This window comes from Pituophis catenifer, unplaced genomic scaffold (genome assembly GCF_029215685.1).
Source record: "Pituophis catenifer annectens isolate HBS135680 unplaced genomic scaffold, rPitCat1.0.hap2 SCAF_1, whole genome shotgun sequence".
NCBI lineage: Eukaryota > Metazoa > Chordata > Lepidosauria > Squamata > Colubridae > Pituophis > Pituophis catenifer.
The window spans coordinates 216,020,655-216,044,244 of NW_027256881.1; the positions used below are offsets into that span (position 1 = coordinate 216,020,655).

The 23,590-nt window shown below is 38.3% G+C and overlaps 1 protein-coding gene across 1 annotated transcript in view; it reads right to left on the reverse strand.

Moving 5' to 3' along the window:
• Positions 1-23,590, reverse strand: part of THSD7B (thrombospondin type 1 domain containing 7B) — a 469,405-nt gene that overhangs the window by 123,805 nt on the left and 322,010 nt on the right. Inside the window, exon 14 of the mRNA XM_070957022.1 lies at positions 17,716-17,894. Coding sequence (XP_070813123.1) covers positions 17,716-17,894 — 179 coding nt within the window. The remainder of the gene's footprint in view (positions 1-17,715; positions 17,895-23,590) is intronic.

Consider the following 23,590-nt stretch of genomic DNA (forward strand, 5'->3'; position numbering starts at 1 on the left):
GCAGGGCAGGTCTCTCTAAGAAGAAGGCAGTTTCAGCTCTCTATATACTGTATCTATATTTTCCCATTTGTATTTACTTATCTAAACACTGTATGCATTTGAAATTAATATTCCTGTAAATTACACGTAAGGAAATGGGCATTTTTATATGAGGTTTCTAAAGACAGAAAAATGCAGAATAATTTTATAGTTAGCATATGGGTGGACAATCTGCTAGCCACGCAGGCATTATTAATGAGCCATGATGGTGCAGTGGTTAGAATGCAGTACTGCAGGCTAACTCTGCCGAGTGCCAGCAGTTCGGCAGTTCAATCCTGACCGGCTCAAGATTGACTCAGCCTTTCATCCTTCCAAGGTCAATAAAATGAGGACCCATATTGTTGAAGGCAATAGGCTGACATTTGTAAACCTCTTAGAGAAGGTTGTAAAGCACTATGAAGTAGTATATAAGTCTAAGTGCTATTGCTATTAAGACTGGTCACATGTTTAAGGTAAAATTGTATGCATACAATCAGACAGATACAGATTCACATGCACAACATGTTAAACCCTTTTAAATTTATTGTCTTTATCTTGACATGCAACAGAATCTATTGAACCAAATTTCTTTGCGGCTCGGTCCATGAATATCTGTAATCAATTACACAGTGTTTATATTATGTCTCAGAAGCTCCTCAGTTATACTTAATTCATTAGTGAGGTCTTTTAAGGAATGAATTCACACACACACACACACACACACACACACACGGTTTCAAATTGCTAAAATAGCCACTATTAGATATTTATTTCTTCTAGGTGCAACTTCCAAATTACATAAATCCTTTTTGTTTGTTATTTAGAATTACTGGCTGAGAGGAACAGTACTGTTTTTTTTTTTTTTAAAAAATTGCCTTTGAATGTTATCTCAAATGAATAAATAGCCATGCAAAGTGCTACAAGGTATCATCTGGGTAATATGGCATATCCTGCAATAGGAATTTGTCAATTGATATGTTAACATTATATCCATTATTTCATAAACTGTGCAGTGGTTTTTTTTGCTTACTTGTCTGGCATAATGTATTAAAAAAAGCTATCTTATAGTTGGAATTAATGTGCACTGGCCACTATACTAATTTGTAACCTAGTTTTAGGAAAATATCAAATAGCTATTTGTTACTTCTAATTCTGATCATGCAGACTCAGTCCCTAGACAAGGCTGGAAACTCTATTTAAAAGTCTGGAAAAATTCTTCTTGCTAACCTGGATTATATTGAGCTAGATAGACTTATGATCTGAATCAATACAAGTTCCTAAATTCTGGACCAGTATTGGGCAATAACAATAAATTTCACAACAACAATAAATTTCAACTCACAGAAACCCAAGAAAGTATATGATAAAGACTGGCAGATGCTTCCCAGAAAGAACTGGAAGAACCCACATTCCCTATTCCCTATTATCAGCAGCAAGTTTTCAAATATCTTCTGACCTTGCTTCTGATGAGGAATGGCATGGTAAATGCCATATTTAATAGTATTTGCCTTGGCATTTTGGGGCATTACTACTACATTGTGTTACGGTTATGACATTTGTAGGATTCTTAGACCACTTGATGCCATCCAATAATTTATTTATGACTGAGAAATGCAAACTATAGATTGCAAATCTTTGAGACACAAGAGGCATAAAAATGTACCAAAGACACAAAAATTGTAGGCTGAGGGCTCTTGGCAACTGAAACTCTCAACGTAAGAACCTTCACTCACACATCCACTCATCAAGGACACTCAAAATTGTGTCACAATTTTTTTTATGTTAAGAGCAAATCTTTATATCTGTAAAACTGGATCAGTTTCCAGTTTCCATGTGGATTAGAAACCTGATAAATACAGGTCACCGGCTCAGATGGAAATCATCCATGTGCATCAGGGGTGGGTTCTACTTACCTTTACTACCGGTTCACATTGCTTGCGCAGATCACCTATGATGACGTCCAGGTCATTGGGCGGAGCCTCCTGCCAGTTTTACTACCGGTTCTTGCGAACTGGTCTGAACCAGGGGCAACCCACCACTGATGTGCATGCAGGTACATGAATAGAACATAATTACCTTGGTTTACCTTGGTAAGAGCCTTGGTGGCACAGTGGACTAAAGTGCTGTTAAGTAGCACCAGCTGCCTGCAATTACTGCAAGTTCAAATCTCACCAGGCTCAAGGTTGACTCAGCCTTCCATCCTTTCGAGGTAGGTAAAATGAGGATCCGGATTGTGGGGGCAATAAGCTGACATTGTATAAAAAAGAACACCGCTTAGGGAGGGGCGAAAGCCCTACTAAGCAGGTATATACAAAAGTATGAAGGCTATTGCTTAACGCATTGTAAGCCGCCCTGAGTCTCCGGAGAAGGACGGCATATAAATCGAACCAACCAACCAACCAACCAACCAACCAATCAATCAATCAATCAATCAATCAATCAATCAATCAATAATAGTTGGAAAGGGACCTTGGAGGTCTTCAAGTCCAAATCCCTGCTTAGGCAGGAAACCCTATACCATTTCAGACAAATGGTTGTCCAATCTCGTCTTAAAAACTTCCAGTGTTGGAACATTCACAACTTCTGGAGGCAAGTTGTTCCACTGATTAATTCTAACTATCAGGAAATTTCTCCTTAGTTCTAGGTTGTTTCTCTCTTTGATTAGTTTCCATCCATTGCTTCTTGTTCTGCAACAAAGAAGAGGGGGTCAACTTATTTTCCAAAACATCAAAAAGCAAGACAAGAAACAATGGATGGAAACTAATCAAGGAGAGAAGCAATCTGGAATTAAGGAGAAACTTCCTAACAGTGAGTACAATTAACCAGTGGAACAGTTATAGATGCTTCATCACTGAAGGTTTTTAAGAAAAGACTGGGCAACCACCTTTCTGAAACGGTACAGGATCTCCATCTTGAGCAGCAAGTTGGACTAGAAGATCTCCAAGGTCCCTTACAGCTCTATTCTGATTGAATTTGTTCTAACTGTCATGAAATTTCTCCCAAGTTGGATCTCTCTTTGATTAGTTTCCATCCCTTCCTTCTTGTCCTGTCTTCAGGTGCTTTCGAGAATAGGTTGACCCCCCTCTTCTTTGTGGCAACCTCTGAGATATTGGAACACTGCTATCATGTCACCTCTAGTCCTCCTTTTCATTGAACTAGATATACCCAATTCCTGCAACCGTTCTTTATATGTTTTAGCTGCCAATCCCCTAATAATCTTTGTTGCTCTTCTCTGTACTCTTTCTAGAGTCTCAACATCTTTTTTACATCGTGGTGACCAAAACTGCATACAGTATTCCAAATGTGGCCTTACCAAGTGTGGCATTATCATATGGAACGAAGACAAAAGAAGAGGGGGACCAGATAGTATCATAGACACAGTGGGCATGAGTTTGGGCAGACTCAAGAAGACAGTGGAGGATGGGGGGGCGCTTGCCATCCTGTAGTCCATAGGTTCACAAAGAGTTGAACATGACTGAGCGAGTGAATAACAACCACAGCAGCTAAATGGACAAAACCTCTGCTGCAAACATTCACAGTAAAAAAATGAGAATATTAAAACAACAATGGTGGCAGATTTTTTAAAATTAAAAATATGGATAGTGGACATGGGAGTATCTGGAGACAGCAGAATGGAAGAGGAAGAACTAGAAGCAAATCACAAAATAGAAAGATCTGCAAATAGAAGTGGAATAACTGTTGCAAAAAAAAAAAAGTCAATATAGTACCAGTAGTACTTTATGGGTGCCTTGGGGCCAATCCCCAAACATCTGGAGCCCCACTTGACCACCCACATTAACAAATCTCCATCAGTCAATTACAAAAGGCAGCTTTACTTGGAACAGTTTACATCCTGTGATGATACCTTTAACAGTATGAAACAACATCTGAATATCCCAGCTCCTTTGGAAGGACTCGCTAAGTGGATAAAAATGCCAAATCCCGTCTAAATATCTGGCTGACTGTATGCCCTACTATAATAATAATTTATGCTTATATTTTACCATAATTCAGTCAAGATTTTCTAATCTCAACGTTATTTCACTGGCAAGTTAGTCTTAAGTTTTCGGCCAGTGAGAAAGGAATGGCTAGTTGCTAGTTTATAGTATATATAGCTTTCAGTATGTATATGTTAATGTTTAACAAATATTTAAATAACTGTATAACTTTTGTGACATAAATATGAAGGGAGAACCCATAGACTCAAATAGTACAAGTTCTTAAAGGATGTATTTTATAAGATGAACTATGGTCCTTGTCAATGTTAGTCTATATGATTTTGACACCTCTGCGTTAGCTTGCTAGATGTTTTAGTTATATGTCAATTATAGAAGAGCAATTGTATTTCTGCAGTATTAATGTACTGTATTGATACATTGTTTTCAAACACAGTATCCAGCAATGGAATTTATTTATTTTATTTTATTTTATTTTATTTTATTTTATTTTATTTTATTTTATTTTATTTTATTTTATTTTATTTTATTATTTTATTTTATTTTATTTTATTTTATTTTATTTTATTTTATTTTATTTTATTTTATTTTATTTTATTATTTTATTTTATTTTTATTTGATTTATATGCCGCCCTTCTCCGGAGACTCAGGGAGGCTTACAATGCGTTAAGCAATAGCCTTCATACTTTTGTATATTTATACAAAGTCAGCTTATTACCCCCACAAACTGGGTCCTCAATTTACCTACCTTAGAAAGAATGGAAGGCTGAGTCAACCTTGAGCCTGGGGAGATTCGAACCAGCAGTAATTGCAGGCAGCTGAATGATAATAACAGGCTATTAGTCTGCTGCGCCATCAGGCTCTTGAATTTAGTTCAAACTGATTTAAATCACAGAAATATGAGGCATGAAATAAATTAGCTTGTCGAAAGCTCTTCCGAATTTAATAAAAAAAGTGAAACACGTGTGGGCTTAATTTTCTCCTACTAACCTTAAAGGAACTTCAAAGTAGTTAATTTCAACTGGATCATATTATAGAATCCACATAAATCTTACTTTGAAGTATTTTCTTAATGCAAATATAATTAATTTACACTTCTTAGTTGTTTGTGTAGTATAGTCATTGAACACAAGTACTTATCTTCAATTCTCAAACCCGAAAACCACTCAGTAGTTCACAATCAGATATAGAATGCTGAAGAATCTATACACTACTAAAATTTTCTTTCCTGTAACTTATAACTGATCGAAACAATGCATCGCAGGGGAAAACCCTCTGAGTCAAAGTAGATCAAGTGGGTTAGCTTACAGAATGCATTCAAAATGGACCTATGACTCCTATGGAACGGAAAGTTGGCAAATTTTATAAAACACTTTATGGCTTAAAAACTATCATAACCCAGTTTATGACATAAAACAAAATGTCATAAAACATTTCCTGTGCTGATGTTTGACTGCGCTATACAGTTCAACATGAACTATTTTCAAGGGCGATACATCTCTGAACATATTCCAACTTTTCCATTGAAGGCAGGTAGAAAGCATTGGAAGATCTGTTGTGGTTGAAGGGATTGAGGAATCTGGTAAGAAAATACCTTTGAAAGGATGACTCAAGGGGTCACAGGTTGTCTGGTGCTTCACAAGCACTTCTTCAAAACTTTCAGAGGCAGAATTTATTTTAAATATATTTTTAATACACAGGTTTCCAAAGCCCGTTGTAACAAATTAGGGAGTCTACGTAACTAGAGTGATAAAGACAGGTCACCTAGAGTAATGTAATAACTAATTTCTAGGACTTATAAAACATATATCTTATAAGGCAACAAATGAAAAAAAAGCTGAGGGTGGCTCACAAGGTAAACTGATATTTAATCCCTAAATGTCATTCACACATTGTCTTCAGAAAATAATGGCCTAAATGTAAATATTACAAAAAGTTTCATTTGCAAAATAGCTTCGCACACAGGATCCTCAAATCTTAACCGAGACGTTCAAGACCCAAGCATCTTATACTTTTCTCTTTTTGAGACAGAGATGCCACATTTGACTTTGATGGCTAAGAGTTACTTTCTAGGTAATTATGCATTTCAGTACTGAATGATTATTTCCCTAATCCTTCTTCATACGTAATATACTTTTGCTTATACTGGGATAGATAACGTTGATGCTTTTGAGGACACACACATAAAAGTAATCAAATCCAGGAGACTGTGTTGTCTCTTGTGCAATCAGAGAAGTGCTGTGCATACACAGAATATATTGATCACGTCCCAATATATGTTATTGGGATGCTAAATTATTTATTTATTGAATTTATATCACTGCCCTTCTCATTTCCGTGTCAATCTGCACAACATACAGTGCTAGATGGTGCCTATGAGGAGGGAGGTGGTGTGATGGATTACAGTGAAATGGTAGTTTCCAAGGTGGGGAGGGGAGGGTGAGACAAGAATCACCCAATGCTCTCTGATGCTGTATAGGAGATAGAGGAAAAGATTTAGGATAGCTACTCTCTTGAATCTCCCAGGGTATAGCAGTTAGGTGGGGGAAGTAAAGGGTTAATCTGGCAAAATTTTGTCTATTTGGAGTGAACAAATAAAGAACTGAATTTTGGCTGGATAGCTATAGCACTTTGGCTTATATACCACTTCACAGTGCTTTACAGCCCTCTCTAAGCGAGTCATTTTATTGCCTCCAACAATCTGGGTCCTCATTTTACCGACTTCAGAAAAATGGAAGGCTGAGTCAACCTTGAGCCTGGTGAGATTTGAACTGCCAAATTTCAGGCAGCTGGCAGTCAGCAGAAGTAGCCTGCAGTACTGCACTCTAACCACTATGCCACCACGGCTCATTGTTCTGTTGTTCTTGAGTTCGGGCCTTACCCAATCAACTTTGTCAAAATCATTACTAATATTTGGCAAGCTTTGTACTCATAGTATAATTCTCACAATTAGATAAACCCATTTATTAATTCTGGGAGGTTAGTTTCCCAGAATTATTGTGTCCCGCCGATGCTGCAGACTGGACAAAGTGGCGGGCGAAATGCAAAACTGTAAACTCCAAGATATATGACAGGAATAACGCAAAGAACAAGAAGAGTTCCCCAAGTTTTGGAAGGTGTGAGTTTGGGAAGACCAAGATATTATTTGCTTGGCATCCTAGAGCCAATCAGGTTATTTTCTACCCTTCCTTTCAAATAGACTGATGTAGAACAATGAAGATTTTCCCATTTCAGTGATTTAAACCGAAGGGAACATGAGTGCAAGGTGAGTGCATTGATAAAAAAACTAGTGATATTCCAGAAACCCATATATGGAGAACAAGAAAAGGCTCTGAATGGCCTTACTGTTATTATGTGCAAAAAATTTCTATTCGTTATGCTACCAAATTGCCCTTCTCTATGGAGAAACGGTTTCTCAGACACCTCAGACACGGCTCAGACATTTGACAATCACTCTAAGCTGTAATTGGGATCAGACTCTAAACTTTTAATGAGATTCTTATCTAATTCCAACAACTCAGAAATGTGTCACATTCATATATTCAACTAGTTGAAGAGGTATGCCCATTAGATTTTGCTCATCAGAGTAAAATCTCAAGATAAATAATAAAAATCTTTTAAAATTTTTAAAAATTTGATTAGAACATGATTGAAGATCCAAATGAGAAAACAGAAATGGTACACAGAATAATAATCTGGGGAAATTGGGTGTTTCACTTTCTGTCTTGACTGTTCTCTCTTCACATGGTACAAAAAAAGATTGGACTTCTATACATTAAAATGAGGCATAGGATCTTCTGATAATTTATGAGATTAGAGCTTCTTTCAGACAATTAATTTGGAACTATCTTCCTTTCACAACATCATTGGTAAAGGTAAAGGTTTCCCCTATCCAGTTGTGCCTGACTCTAGGGCAGTGGTTCTCAACCTTCCTAATGCCGTGACCCTTTAATACAGTTCCTCATGTTGTGATGACCCCCAACCAGGGGTGGGTTCTAAATTTTTTTACTACCGGTTCTGTGGTCGTGGCTTATTTTGTGGGCATGGCTTGGAGGTTATGTGACTGGGTGGGTGTGGCTAGCTGGTCATGTGACCAGGTGACCATGGCTATGTGTATCGGGACTACTCAGACGGCTGAAAAAAGTCATTTCTGACAGGTCCTCGCACTTTTGACTGGTCCTCACACTTATGACCATCCTCACATTTATGCCCGTACAGCATTCTTAACAACCATGTCACTCATTTCACAACTGCTTCTCTTCACCATGGTGACAAGATAGGGCAAAAACGTAAAATGTGAGGACAGTCGTAAGTTTGAAGACTGGTCAAAAGTGCGAGGACCAGTCAGAAATAACTTTTTCAGCCCTCTGAGTAGTCCATATGCATAAAAGGATACAGCAATAGAGAGGGATGAAGGAAGGGAAGGGAAATTAGAGTAGGAGTGAGGGTAAGAGAGGGAGGAAGAGAGGAGGAGAAGGAGAAAGGAAGAGGAAGTAGGGAGGAGAAGAAGAGAGGGAGGAAGAGAAAGTAAGAAGGAAAGAAAAGAGAGAGGTGGTAGGTTTGAGGAGAAAGATTGCTGTACAATAAAAAAGATGAAAGGGAAGAAAGCCAACCCCAAACAAATATAAAGATATTAAGATAAAGAATGAATTGTTAAACTTTAAAGAATAAAAGAGAACAAATATGAATAAATAACAATAATTAGAAACACACATACAAACATACAATGTATTTTCTTTGAACAGAGTATTTGTCTTTAAATCATAAATTTAAAGTGTTTAGTCATTTCAATTAAATTTACAATTTCTATATTTCCTTTTTGCCATATTTATTCCTCATCTATTTTTGTAAAAAACCAATATTACCCTTCATCCTCATCTCTAATCTTAATCAAATTCAATTTTTCCCTTCTATTCTATATTATACCCCTTCCCATTGTCATCTATTTTTATATCCATCCTCACATTGGTTAATTATGTAATATTAGTTGTTTAATATGAATTCAACATTTTAATATAAATCTATTAGTTATATAACTACCTTTTTTGTATATTAATCAATATGAACATGAATATTCCAATTATTTCCATGCAATCTAATTTCTTACAAATCAATTAATTATATTTACCAATAATAATAAACCAAATAATTTCCCCCATATATTCCTCCAAACCACAACTTAACCATTTCTGCTTTCAACACAATATACAATTAATAGTATCTCAATTATTACAATTCCCTAGTTAAATAGAGCTTTTTTTCTTTTGTGTTTTAAAATCTCCTCTTTTTCCCTAAATTTCCCGTTGTTTGCACCTACCTTTTTTGGTGAGGAAAAAGAAAAGAAATCTGCCTGCCTAATTTTCCAATGTGCAAAGCCAACAGCCTGCTTTACTTTCTCTTTCGTTTTTCAGTATAGCTAGGGGGAAAAAAATCTGTACTCTTTCCAAGCAAGCAAAGGAGCCCTGAGCAAAACAGCTGAGAGCAAATCAGCTGGGGGTCGGGAGCCGATCTAAGCAAGGGCTAATTAGCCTAGGCTGAAGCTCCGGGGGCCAATAAAATTACAAAAAAACACCGAACCCTTTGTTAAATTGCTGGCTCCCCCGCCCCTCGCCCACCACTATTTATTGGCAATAAATAGTGGTGCGGAGGGGCGGGGCAAACCAGCAATTTAACAAACGGTTCGGCTGCACCACTGGCTATAGGGCGGCCCTTTGAAGCCCCGTGGCAAGAATTTAAACAGTTTTTTTTCCTCTAGCCATTGGAGGCAGCAATAGATTGGGAGTGGGTGGGGTAAGCGAACGGCCGGCGATCCAACAGAGCAGAGAGTGAGGGTGAGTGAAGGCGTGGGGGGGGTGAGAGAGGGCTTTGGCGACCCCTGTGAAATGGCCGTTCGACCCCCAAAGGGGTCGCGACCCGCTGCTCTAGGGGTTGGTGCTCATCTCCCTTTCTTGGCCAAGGGAGCCAGTCTTGTCCGATGACATTTCTATGGTCATGTGGCCAGCATGATTTATAGGCTGAGGTGAATGGAAGGCTGTTACCTTCCCACCGAAGTGATACTTATTTATCCAGTCACATTTGCATGCTTTTGAACTATTAGGTGGGAGCTGAGGCAAGTGATGGGAGCTCATCCTGTCATGCCGTTTCTTGTGTTTTGAACTGCTGATCTTCTGGTCAACAAGCCCAGCAGCTTAACTGTGCCTCCACTACATCATTAGATATTCTCAAAATGGATTGAGATATTTACAAACTGTCACATGAGTGTCACATTATTCTACCTGTATCGACATCAAACCTGTGTCAGCAATAATGTTCTTATTGACAATGTCAGGTTGCCCCATCTCTAGGGAAGTCCAAAAAATCATTTTGGAGAGCATCAATGACATCACCCTGGACTCACCCTCTGTCTGTGAATTTGACCTCCCGGTACATTTTTCTTTTCCACTTTCAAAGAAGTGTTGTCCTTTGTTTGCTATCTGCCTGGCCTTCTGTATCTTCTTTTCTTTTAGGTCAAGCCCTGCATATTGATTGGCTGCTTTGTTGAGGGACGATTACTCCCCTCCCATCTCACACACATACACTGTTGCACACATCTCTACAGGAATGAGAGTAATTGGCAGTTCCTTTTCTGGAATGGAAAGTTGAGAGGAAACAGCAGCAGGGAACTATCAAATGGGAGGATGAGTTAGCAAGCAATGTCTACAAAATACCATGCAAACTGATGCCAAAACATCTCAGTCCAGACAGCATTTTCTTAAAAACTGCTTAGAGACAAGGCTGCATGAACACAGGATAGAACCAATTTAAAAATTCAGTGCAAATATATCTAACATCTGAGAGCTCCCTGCTTGGTTTTGCTGATACCCCCACATTTGGAACGCATGTGTCCCATCCTCATCTTGCCTCTCTATTTGAAGGAAGATTGTATATTTGTGGAGTACCGGCCTTGAAGACATTGGACATAGTCTTTGTACTGCAAAATGTGCTCTGCAGAAAATGCTGTTTATTCAGATTCTTATTTAATAACTAAATAATATTGGGGCACCTGGGAGAAACTGTCTTATTTTTTGCAAGGAACGAACCTGTATATTACTAGTAAGACCGTTATCTTTGTTTCAAAGGACATTTCGAAGAAGAAAGAATCTTTAGATCACATTGGGATTAACTCTGTATTATTTTTATACTTTTGATGTAGTCAAATGACTGATTCAATAAAATTTTATTCTATTCTCTTTACTCATGAACTTCTAATGCAGGATTGGTCTCGTTATTAAGCTTGGTCTCAATCAACAAATCAGCATAATTATTTATACGAAATTCCAATTTAACTTTCAAGAAATGATGGGTCACTGAGGATCTGCTATGGTAGCTTAGTGATTATATTACATGATCACAGAAACAATCAAGAGGCAGCAGGATGTAAGGCTAAATTGAATGGGGTACGCCTGTCAGCAACACTGCTGCACTGAGGGCTTTTAGGCACTATGGAGTTGTTTCTATTTCTTTCTTCTTCTCTGAATCTCAAACTAAGGGCCTAGATGAACAGTGAATACTTTTAGACAGTATATAATATGGTAAAATGCACAATCCAATCCATAATTGCATGGGAGTCCCAGTGATTACAAAAATTATAGTTCAACTGGGAAAATGTGACAATCCTAGACCAGGCCAAGTCCAAAAATGCCAGGGAATTTCTAGAAGCCTGCACTCTGACAAATCAGCCATCAATAGACACATAGACATTAACAACATCTATAGACTATGCAAAAGAGACAATCAACCAGCCCAAAAGAGAAAAAGACTCCAGCATCTCTCCACCAGTAATCAGCACTCAGATGCATAGATTAACTCCAAGATTAACTTCAGACCAACAATCAAGTAAGCAATATCCCAATCAAGAAACTGCCAAAGAGCCATCAGTAAGCAGCTCAACCAAAGAATCTCTAAAACAGCCCACACCCGCAAAGAAAGGCAAGACACCAGAATATAAACTGACAGCAAACAACACACCTTACTAGCACTGATGATGTTACCTAATTATGGTAATGAAACATCTGCAAGAAAACAAGCAAGCTCAGAGAGCACCAAAGACCTATAATTAAACTATAATCATAGTTTAAAAATAATAGCACAATGAAGAGACATAAACTATCTTCTACTTACGGAGTCTTCCTCTAGCATAGCTCCTTGATTTTTGTGAGGCATTTAACCATCTTTTTCAGAGAATTGAAATAAAATGATGGGGAAAGTTGAGAGGCAACTCAAAGGAAGAACATGGATTAAGAAAAGTGTACTTTAAAAAAGAAAAGATTTGGACTAACCCACTTTCTCTTTGATCACTTCAAGATCATGTGTTCCACTTTAAGTGCAACCTTTTTCTCAGAAAGATTTATGGTATCCATTCCACAATTTAGAGAAGGATCATTTAATTAAGCTATAGGAAATCTGCCAAACAGGTGTACACATTAATGTAATAAAATAACAAGAAATGTATTTGGAAACTCTGCCTTTGTGTATCTTTTTCTGCAAGTAGATCCGTATATCTTATTTTCTATTCTTCTTTTTCTGAAAGGTTTGATTAATCTGTCCAATCAGTGCTATAATATTCTGCTAGTATATGGCCTAATGTCCAAGCGTAAAATTCAAAATAATTTAATAAGCCAACCATTCTGTTAGATGGGACAATCTACTAGAATTATGCAAAGCTTCACTTCTATGAAGGTTTGTGCAAAACACTCCTTTAAGATATATCTGTAAGTGAATGGAGTCTGCTGCACTGTTTCTTATTACTCAGATGCCTCATTCAGCACTTCCAGTTACCAGAAGAGGCTTCTGTATAGATGCAGTATATACCTGTCATCTCACTCAAGATAATACTCAATTCTTCCAGCTATTAGAACAGGTAGCTGATGATGGTTCATGGCAACAGGAAGCAACTTGAGAATTGTGTGCCTTCCATTGTGCAGAGCACAGCTGCTTCATGAAAGTCTACAGACTATTGACTACTGAAATTTTGCTTTCAGCCATAGAACTCTGAACTTTATTGAGATGTTTCGTACAAGTGTAGCACTTAATCTGACATGGTTGGAGAGAAAAGGAATAATGAAAATCACTGGGTTCTGAATTTTTTCTCTTGACCTCCCACATGACATTTCAGCTACGTAGGGGTGGAGTGCAGCCTTGATGGGCTAAGAGAATATGGTTTTGAGAAAGTCAGTTGTGCTGATATTTATGGAAGAGAATAGAGGACATTGAACTCATGCAACCTGAGTTATTTGTTAGTCTCAAACACATCTCTATCATGGACAAAAAAGTACCCACAAAATTAAGCACTGCAAGTGACTCAACCAATCTTTCTGAAGCTTGTGTCTTCAATTTAGTGTTTTCCCTATATTTTTGCGTATTAAATTCACTGATGGTAATCCTACACACTGGTAAATCAGGCTGAGGAAAAAAACGAACTGATGCCATGCTGCAATACCTACAGATGCCAGCATGTATAGCAATTGGAATATTTACAAAAGGTGTCTGTTTAATTTAAAAGTTACTGAGTGTGTTTCTAAAAAAGGAAAAGGGAAAGGGAAGGGGAAGGGGAAAGGGAAGAATTAAACTTTCTGCCAAAGGGCAGGCAAGGCATCTATTCACGCTGCTCTTTTCTACCCTAGACAAAGATACTAGAATAATTTCAGCTTCAGTGTTAGCTGTTGTCAGGCTGATTTATGATGCCCCAAACAGTGGGTTAAAGTTACAGGAAAGTAAATTAAGGCTAGATAATAGAGGGAATTTCTTCATGGTAAGAGCTGTCAAGCACTAGATTGAGTCATGAGGTGATAGGTTTCTCTTCAATGCAGGGCTTTAAGCAAAAATTGGATTGCTATCAGTGTCAGGTCTGCCATTGCATCACTTCAGTCCTGCTTTGCTTCGATGGCATCCTGCCATAAAAGGGGGGAGGGGGGATGACAGGATGAGAGGAACCAGAGGTGCCAGCCTGGAACAGAGCCTGGCAGATCCAAGGTCCCAAGCATGAGAATGGTATCCGAATGCCCACCGAAGAGGCACACAATTTTAGGACTGTTCCCAAAACACCTAGTCTGAACATCATTGGACATTTACAAAAGGACCAAGTGGGAAGGGCCCGGGAGAAGAGAAAAGCACTGGGATTATGCAGAAATATTCAGATCTGGTTTTGCTACCCTGTAACCACTTGGCTTCAGTAAAAGTTATACCTCTCTTACTACAATGGGAGTTAAGGGCCCTTTTTTCCCCTCAAGCTGGGACAGGCCTGACAATCTGTCTGAAATGTTTTAGCAGAGAGCAAGGGGGTTAGATTAGATTATCTCTGAGATACCTTCCAATGCCATGATTCCAGAAAATGGATAACAAATAAATTAAACCTTGATCAAGACATCCATAAAAAGCTACCAACAAAAGCCTCTGGTACATCTACTTAAAAGAAATATCTCTCTGGTGAATAGACCACTACAAAGCCATTTCCAATGATTTGGCTGAAATTGGCAAATTTAATAGCCTTATTTAGCCAGTGATATCCTCGGCACATTATGTTACAACTGAAGTGATATTTAAATTCAGTTGCTACGGATGACTTTTTCCTCATTCGCAGGCACAGCCTTTTACCATTATATCAGGATCTTTCATCAAATGAAAATGGAGCATAAGGAAAACTTCTAAAAGCCCTGTTTTAAATCACAAGGCGTGATTGGGGTTTACTAATGTACTGCGTTCAAGAGTGTCAACCCCCCCTCCCCACAAAAATGAATTCTTGTTGACAAAAAAATTGGACATTTCATATTAGGATGTAATTTGTCATTTTTCTAAATAATATTAGGAAATGTCACTGAGAAAAACAACTGGAGTTCACTAGAATTCCCTAGAAACAAATTGGAACTGCTTTCCTTTCTCATCCTGAGGTTCACACTGAGTTCCTAGTCAACTTCCACATCAGATGCTAAAATTTAAAACAGTAACAAATGTGAAGAGTTCAACAACTAACAATATACAATATTGGCTTTTCTTATAATGAAGAAAATCTCATACAAAGCATGAATCATAAAATAAATTATAACTCTTTGCAATTTTATATATATATAAGAAAAAACATGCCAGCATGTTTCCTGCACTGTTATAGCTAAATAAATTTGGGATTATGCTTTTTGAAAAAAATGTGTAAGAATCAGGGTACATTATATAATATTTTTGTAAATCATATTAAGAAGTCTGTACGTGCCATTATGCTGAGACGGTTGGCCATATAGGTCTTACAAAGAAAAAAGAACACAAAAATTACTAGCTATTAGTAATAAATGCAATTTTCAAAGTTTTATTCAAAGACCTGCTGAAACAAATATGTTATTAAAAGCTGGCAAGAGCAATGTGTTTTAATTTTCATGTAAACATGATACTCTGGCTGCAGAAGTATAGTTCACTATTTTTTTCAAGACATTAACATCTCCACATTACTTATGGTGAGATTTCATTTTACTTGTTTTGTGATCCTTCAGTTTCATGAAGGAAAACTTTGAGAAATGGACATTATTTATCTTTTTGAGTATTCTCCATCATACTTCTTTGGAGTTTGGTTCTACTGTATTATTCCTTATGTATGTAGTGAGGAAGTCAATAAAAGCAATAAAGAGATTTGACTAAACCCACATGCAATAATAAAAAGCTTATAATAATCTATAATGAAGCTTATAATAATAAAAAGTGAGCCAGTTTGCTGTAGTGGTAAAGGTGTTTGGCCTAGAACCAGGAGGCTGTAAGTTTTAGTCCTGCCTTAAGCATGAAAGCAAGCTGAGTGACCTTCACTAGTCACTCTCTTTCTCAACCCAACCTACCTCACAGGGTTGTTGTTGTGGGGAAAGAGGAGTAGGAAGGAGTATTGGTATGTTTGCTGCTTTGAGTTTTATATTTTTTTAAAAAAAAAAAAGCAGGATAAAATTCTAAAAAAAAAAAGATTGTGAATAATGTTAAGGTTAAGTTGAATCTACATTTTCAAAGCAGATTTTGAAAAATAATAATAAAGGCAAGTTTCTTCAACCTAATGCTTTCAAATTATGCTCAGCTACAACTTCCAGAATTCACAGTTAGCGTGGCTGATGGCTATGGAATCACATTTAGAAGTCCATTGGTTAGGGTTGGCTATCTTGGATGGTACTTGTGCTGGCTATGCAACCAGCAATCTAGAGTTGCTATTATCATGTAATCTAGGGTGGCTGACATTTGGGTTTCAGATTTCGAGATTTGATTTTACCAACCCAGCTAATGTTGAAGAGCGCTGAAGGTGAAATGTCCACCTCTGATTTAGACCAACAAAAAATAACTTGTTTTGCCTGGTCATTTGTCACAAAAATAAGTCTGTCTAATGATCTCACACACAAGTGTAGTCTAAATTAACCCTCATTGGACATAGGATGACTCTAATATTTTTATGCTTTCCATTCATGAATAGAACATTTACTTTGGAAGAGGACCAATATGCATATATATATATATAATTTTTTGATCAACCTTTTTTTTTTTTTGCAATCAACAAACTCTTTGCCCAAGTACATAAATACAGAGTTACCCACATAGGCTAAGCATCACAGCTACTATTCAACACAACAGGATGAGGGAGGGATGAGGAGAAACATGTGTGAGTAGTACATGAACTAAGCCTAGGAATTAAAGCCGTCACTTGAAATATTTCTTGCTCTGTGTTAACATATGATTGTGCCAAAAATGATCAGGTCAAAATTGCAATCAGAGGAAGGAAAAAACAGCTTATACTATTTTCTTCTTTCTGGACAGGAATCTTTCCTTTTTGAACTCAAGGTTCAGGTTGAATGAACCTTGCAAACAGGTATGAATACAACTTCTTTTCAAATCGCAGGCATATAACTCTAGCAAACAATAAGGCTACCTCAGCCAACTTTGAAAAGAAATTCTTTGTGTGGGCTCCTACACAGATCTCTTTGGAAGATTCTGCATAGCTCTATTTAGGATACTCTAAACTTAAAAAGTTCTTCGAAACACAACTATATTTGTACTAAAAACATAAAAAGAGTGGAATGAATCAAGACTGACCTTTTTAAAAGAAAATAATCATAAAAAAGAAGACTACCGCTGATTTGGTTTCAATAGTCTTTAAAAAGCATTAAACATTTTAAATTGTATGAATGGAAATAATCTCCTATCTGTATTAACTGCAAAGTTCCTTTATTACATTAAATTACAACATTAATTGAAAAATATTTTACTCCTAATTTTCCATTTGAATTTTCCCATTTATATTGGCATCCTTTTATAATAGAATACACACTTGAAAATTAGCATGTAATTGTCAGACAGAAACTTATTAGAATGAGTGAAATTGAATTAGTGGGGGAAATATCTTCAAAGAATAATTTAAGAAAAAAACTAGGCTTCACAGATGTTTTTAAATATTATTCGCAGTGTCTGATCTCACTGACCAGGCTTAGCTGTTTTAGAGTTGGGAGACAAGATATGCTATTATTAATGAATAATCTTTTGTGGAGTGATAATAGTTTTGTGAATAAGAAAACCTTTCAAAAGTTTAGCTGTTCTAGCATGCATCTGCAATAAAAGAGACAGTTAAAGGAAACTATACAGCCAGATGAGGGACTTTTCTTATGAGAGGGATTCTACTGTATCAATCACAGAATGATTTGGTTATAGATGATCAATTCCAAATTGGTATATTGGCTTTATGATACACCTCACCTGATTCTTTGGATCCAGTTTTGGACAAGGACGCCCTCCATTGTATGGTTTCTCCTTAAGCCATCTGGACCGAATTTTCACTCCTGTCCCACATGATGAACTACAAGGAGACCAGTCAGACCAGTCACTTAATTTGCAGTCAAATGGACAAGGTACAGTGCAAGACTGTTCAATATAACCTAAAATGAAGAAAAAAAATAGGAAAGAAGGAACAGTTAGAAATTGGGGGGGACAGTGAAATTATTGCATTGTTGAAGCTGCATCCAGCGTCTATATCCCTGGAGAAAGAAGGCCAGCTGAATTTCTTAATGCATGGATTGAACATGGCACTAAAAACTTGGAGACATCTAAAATAGAGTATTTGGAAAGATATATAATAATACTTCTATTTTTCAACCCCACGTGATTTCATTCTAAGAATAGCTACATACCTTACTGACTTTAACTGGTTCAACATGTTGCATAAATATTGCCATAAATAATTACATGAGGGTTAAAGCAAAGACACAATCCTTTTTGCTTGACAAAAGAAAGTAACTCAGCCGCTATTAATACTGCAGTAGTTACTATAAATATATGCCAAATTCATGCATTACAACCTCTTAAATATGTGCTGTCACTCTAATGGAAATATATTCATCTTATCACCTAACACTTTCATGAATGCCTGCTGTTAATATCATGATCAATATTTAACACAGTGCATTTTCCTTCCAAGCTCACTATCTACAATGCTGGAAGCTTAGTTAGATGGCATGCCCAATAGGTTTGTGTTGATACAAAGCACCTGAGAAAAGTCAGACTTGATTAGCAAGTGGATAAGAGGTCACTAAGAAATAAAAGGGCTGCACTCAAGCTTAGGAAGTCAAGAAAGCATCCCCCCCCCAAAAGCAGGGATAAACTGCTTCTATATGGTTGTCAAGAAAATAACTTGAATATGCTTATGAAATCAGCAGGATTCAAATTCAATGCAAAGAGACTTACTAAAACATCCTTGCAAATGCTCTTACTAAGAATATTCATATGTCTGAAGAGATCAATTTTAATCCACAAATCACTTAAGCAATGTCTGTCTATCATTTCTAAACCCCTTTTTTATGACCCTGTAATTGCTTAGTTTGGGGTAGAGTTGGGGTAACTGGATGAAGCTGGGCATTTTACTGAGTGACGTGGTGGCCTAGTGGTGAAGATGCTTGCCTCCATTCAGAAGGTTGAGAGTTCAATCCTAGGTAGTGGCAGATATTTCTCTTCTAGGGTACAAAGAAAAAAAACATCTGTGAACTGTCCGTCCGTCTATCTATCTATCTATCTATCTATCTATCTATCTATCTATCTATCTATCTATGTATCTATCTACTTTAGATCAGGTATGTCCAATTTTTTGGCTTGCCTGGGCACAATGAGTGAAGAGGAATTGTCTTGGGCCACATATAAAAAGTATAATATATTTAAGAATAATTGATGCCAAGATTAAGGAAGGCATGTTTGTTGGTCCAAAATCAGTTCATCAATGACAAGTGGTTCAAATATCTGTTAGTGGGGCCACAGAAAATCATTTGGAAAGCATTCAAGGATGTTGTTGAGTATTTTTTTGGGTAATTACAGAGCACCAAACTACATACAAGTTCATGAATACATTTTCTGCATTCACACTTGGACTTTCTTCCTGAAAATCTAGCTGCAGTGAATGACAAACATGGTGAAAGTTTTTACCATGACATTGCCATACCAGTATCAGGGCAACTGGAATCATCAATGCTGGTTGACTATTGTTGTACATAGCAGTGAAATGCATTGGAACTGAGTACAAATGAAAACCAGCAGCAAAACACTTTTGGCCCTATGGAACTCATTCAGTGATAAGCAGTTAATTTCATATTTCTTAACATATCTATATGATACAGTCATTCTGAAATTATATTTGTGTTCTGTTTAAAAGAATCTATCAGTATCACCAAGTGTTTTTCAGGAAGCAAAACTTTTGAAAATGTGTTGTCGAGTATTCTCCCTGAACATCACAAAAATGTTAAGCATGGGACAGAAGCAAGAAAACAGTGCCCTTTCCTGGTATAGGAGTCACTGAAAGTACACAGAGACACTATTTGACTTGCTTTTAAACATCTTCTCGTCTATCTCAATCCGTTCCAGTCGGGCTTCAGGCCTAGGCACGGAACGGCATTGTCACATTGGTTGATGATCTCTGGAGGGCTCGGGACAGGGGCTGTTCCTCTGTCCTGGTCCTGTTAGATCTCTCAGTGGCTTTTGATACCATTGACCATGGTATCATGCTGCGCCGGTTGGAGGGGTTAGAGGTGGAGGGCACCGTGTTGCGGTGGTTCTCCTCCTTCCTCTCTGACCGGTCGCAGTTTGTGTTGACGGAGGGCCAGAGGTCGACCCCGAGGCGCCTTGTATGTGGGGTGCCGCAGGGGTCGGTCCTCTCGCCCCTTCTGTTCAACGTTTATGTGAAGCCGCTGGGTGAGATCATCCATGGTTTCGGGGTGAAGTACCATCAGTACGCTGATGACACTCAGCTGTACATCTCCATCCCGGACCACCCCAATGATGCCCTTGACGTGATGTCCCGGTGTCTGGAGGCCATACGGATCTGGATGGGGAGAAACAGGCTCAAGCTCAACCCATCCAAGACCGAGTGGCTGTAGCTTCCGGCATCCTGATATAGTTAGTTGGTGTCATCTCTGACTCTTGGGGGCGAGTCGTTGGCCCCCACAGAGAGGGCTCGCAACTTGAGTGTCCTCCTGGATGCACGGCTGTCTTTAGAAGAGCATGTGACGGCCGTGGCCAGGGGAACTTTTTATCAGGTTCATCTGATTCGCCAGTTGCGTCCCTTTCTGGATCAGGACTCCTTACGCACTGTCACTCATGCCCTTGTCACTTCCTGCCTGGACTACTGCAATGCTCTATACATGGGGCTCGCCTTGAAGAGCACCCGGAGGCTCCAACTGGTCCAGAATGCGGTCGCGCGGGTGATTATGGGAGCGTCATGGCGCTCCCATGTAACACCTCTCCTGCGTGAGCTACACTGGCTCCCGGTGGTCCTCCGGGTGCGATTAAAGGTGTTGGTGACCACCTTTAGAGCACTCCATGGCTTAGGGCCTGGATATTTACGGGACCGCCTTCTGCCACCGAGAGCCTCCCACCGGCCAGTACGCTCCCACAGAGAGGGGCTCCTCTGGGTGCCATCGGCCAAACAATGCTGACTGGCGGCCCCCAGGGGGAGAGCTTTCTCTGTGGGAGCACCTGCCCTCTGGAACAAGCTCCCCCCAGAGATACAGACGATTCTGGACTTACGTACTTTCCGTTGGGCCCTCAAAACCTTTTTATTTCATCAAGTCGGGCTGGCCTAATCTCTCCAATTGTGTATTTTAATTTGGATTTTTAATGGAGGATTTTAACTGTCGGGCCAAAATGTTTAATTTATTTTTAAATTGTTTTTAAATTTTGTATTTGATGTTTTTTACTTCTGGCTGTTCACCACCCTGAGTCCTTTGGGAGAAGGGCGGTATATAAATTTAAATATTAAATTAAATTAAATTATCTTCTTCAAATCATCCTGTGATTTTTTTGACTTTTTTTGAATGTTGTTATATCTGTTGTGGCCTGCCGGTGGCCAGTGGAGCTGGCAGCAAGTTGGACAGTGAAGAGGTTGGGGAGAAACATGGGCTAGTTCTGGGGGCTCGGGAAAGCTCAGATGAGGGCTCTGCCTCGGAGGCAGAGAGGGAGCTAGACAGCAGTGAGGCAGAGGAACAGCTGGAGCCTGTTCCCAGTGTGCGCATGTGCAGAGCTGCCAGAAGACAAGAACTAAGAAAGCAGGGTCGACTTGGGAGTAAAGCCACACCCTGGAAGTGATTGGCCCCTCCCATAGGAAACAAAAGAAGAGCGAACGGGGAGGGGGCTTTTGCAGGAAACAATTCGGTCGTTTGGTCGTTTCAAGAGTGAGAAAATCTGTCCGTGAATCCCAGAGACTCTGTGCCAAGTTTTGCCTTGCACTGCGTTTGGAAACTATTGACATGGCAGCCTTCCAAGCGAGATAAGGTCTGTGTTGATAAATATTCCTCTGAAAGACTCTTTGCCAGGCATTACTGACTGTGAATGAAAGGAATTCACAATGATATAAATAAAAGGAGTTTTGCCTGGACCAAGACTCTGCTTCATGCTTTTTAGGGAAGCTTAGGTCAGAACAATATCTGCACTTTATTGTCTGAGCTTGATACTCCAACTATTTACTCTCTGTTAAAAACTTTAGTATCCTCAGATCCCTCAGTATTGAGAAAACAAAAGGAAAATTGCATAGTTTTATCCCCAAAGAATGAAATTACACATGCTGCTTTGCTATAGGAGGCAAAGACTGAGCTAAAGCTATAAACCAAATTGGCAGAACAGGCTGATGGCTTTTGCACTGAATTTGTTTATGACAAGGATAGATCCTTAAAAGGCTTTCTGTTACGGTGCTTTATTAGAATACCGGTAACTAGTTAAAACTGTCTGGATCCTTAAGCCACAATAAAATTAATTTTATAGAGAAGGGCAAAAGCAATAAATACTGAAATTGGTTGGTATAATTTATCTTTTCTTGCTGCATTTTGCTGCCCTTTTGCACTGGAGTTATATAGCAAATTGATAGTTACAATCATTTTTCTGTAATAGCTCTATATTGCAAATCTTCCCTAAGCTGTATAACTGCCTAATTTAAAACGTACACTAATTTGGTTGACTATTTTGCATACCGATGTTTTCTCTTAGCAGCTTCTTTATATACATGCATATCGGTCTATCTTTCTTTCTCTCTGTTATTCATCAGTATCTTCCTTCTTCCCATGTCAGTATATATTGATCCAAACCTGTCCTTTACACTTGCATATCAAAAAGAAACTGTAATTAAACCACTAAAAAGAAACTCTTTAAAATAATTCCTATCATTAGGCAGAGTGAAGCAAAATCTCCACAGGTATTTGTTTATCCCATTAGGCAACAAAGTATAATGGGTGACCCAGTTATACGTGGGAAATTTGCCAGATGATTTTGAAGACCTATTACAAAGGAATTCTTCAACTCAGGAGAAACAAAAACAAACTTCAGTTTTCAACTACCTCATGACAGCCCGCTTAATTAATTTTCAGCAAAGAGCAAGTATCTTAAAGGGAAAAGTTGAAATAAAATGATTATCAACAGAATAACGGGAGTAAATAGCTATTAATTCTCACACAGTATTTGTTATCGTGGGGTTTGTAGATAAATTATATATCCAATAAATATACAGGCAATATCATGGGAGGAGATACAAATATATAGCCACTGGATAAAAATAAAAAGATATTAGTCAAAATTCACTGCAGAATTCTTTACATGATCCATTGCAATGATAAAGCACCATATTTTCCTTGTTTCAGATCAAATTATGTTAAGATGTTTCCTTTTTCAGTTGGTTTCTCCAAAGTTTAAGAAACTAAACAACACAGAATATTTTTAAGAAGGCAGGATTCTTCCTTCTTTTCTTCTCCCTGTAACTCATAAAACATGAGTATTTCATAAAGGTAATTCATGCCCACATATTCCAAATGTAGTTCAAACTGCCGGTCTTGATTGCTAAAGCCCTATGTCTTGGGACTGAGGTATTTGCTGGATGGTCCTGTTCAAATCATTCTTATCTACCAGAGTCTTAGATGCCTGACTAGGTGGCTCAGTGGCTAAGACACTGAGTATGTCAATCAGAAATGTCAGCAGTTCGGCAGTTCGAATCCCTAGTACAGGTCTCCTGTGTGAGCAGGTGAGATGACTTCCAAGGTCCCTTCCAACTCTGTTACTATGTTGTGTAGAGCTAGTTTCCAGCTTCTGGGAAGTAATGGGGGCAGAGGCC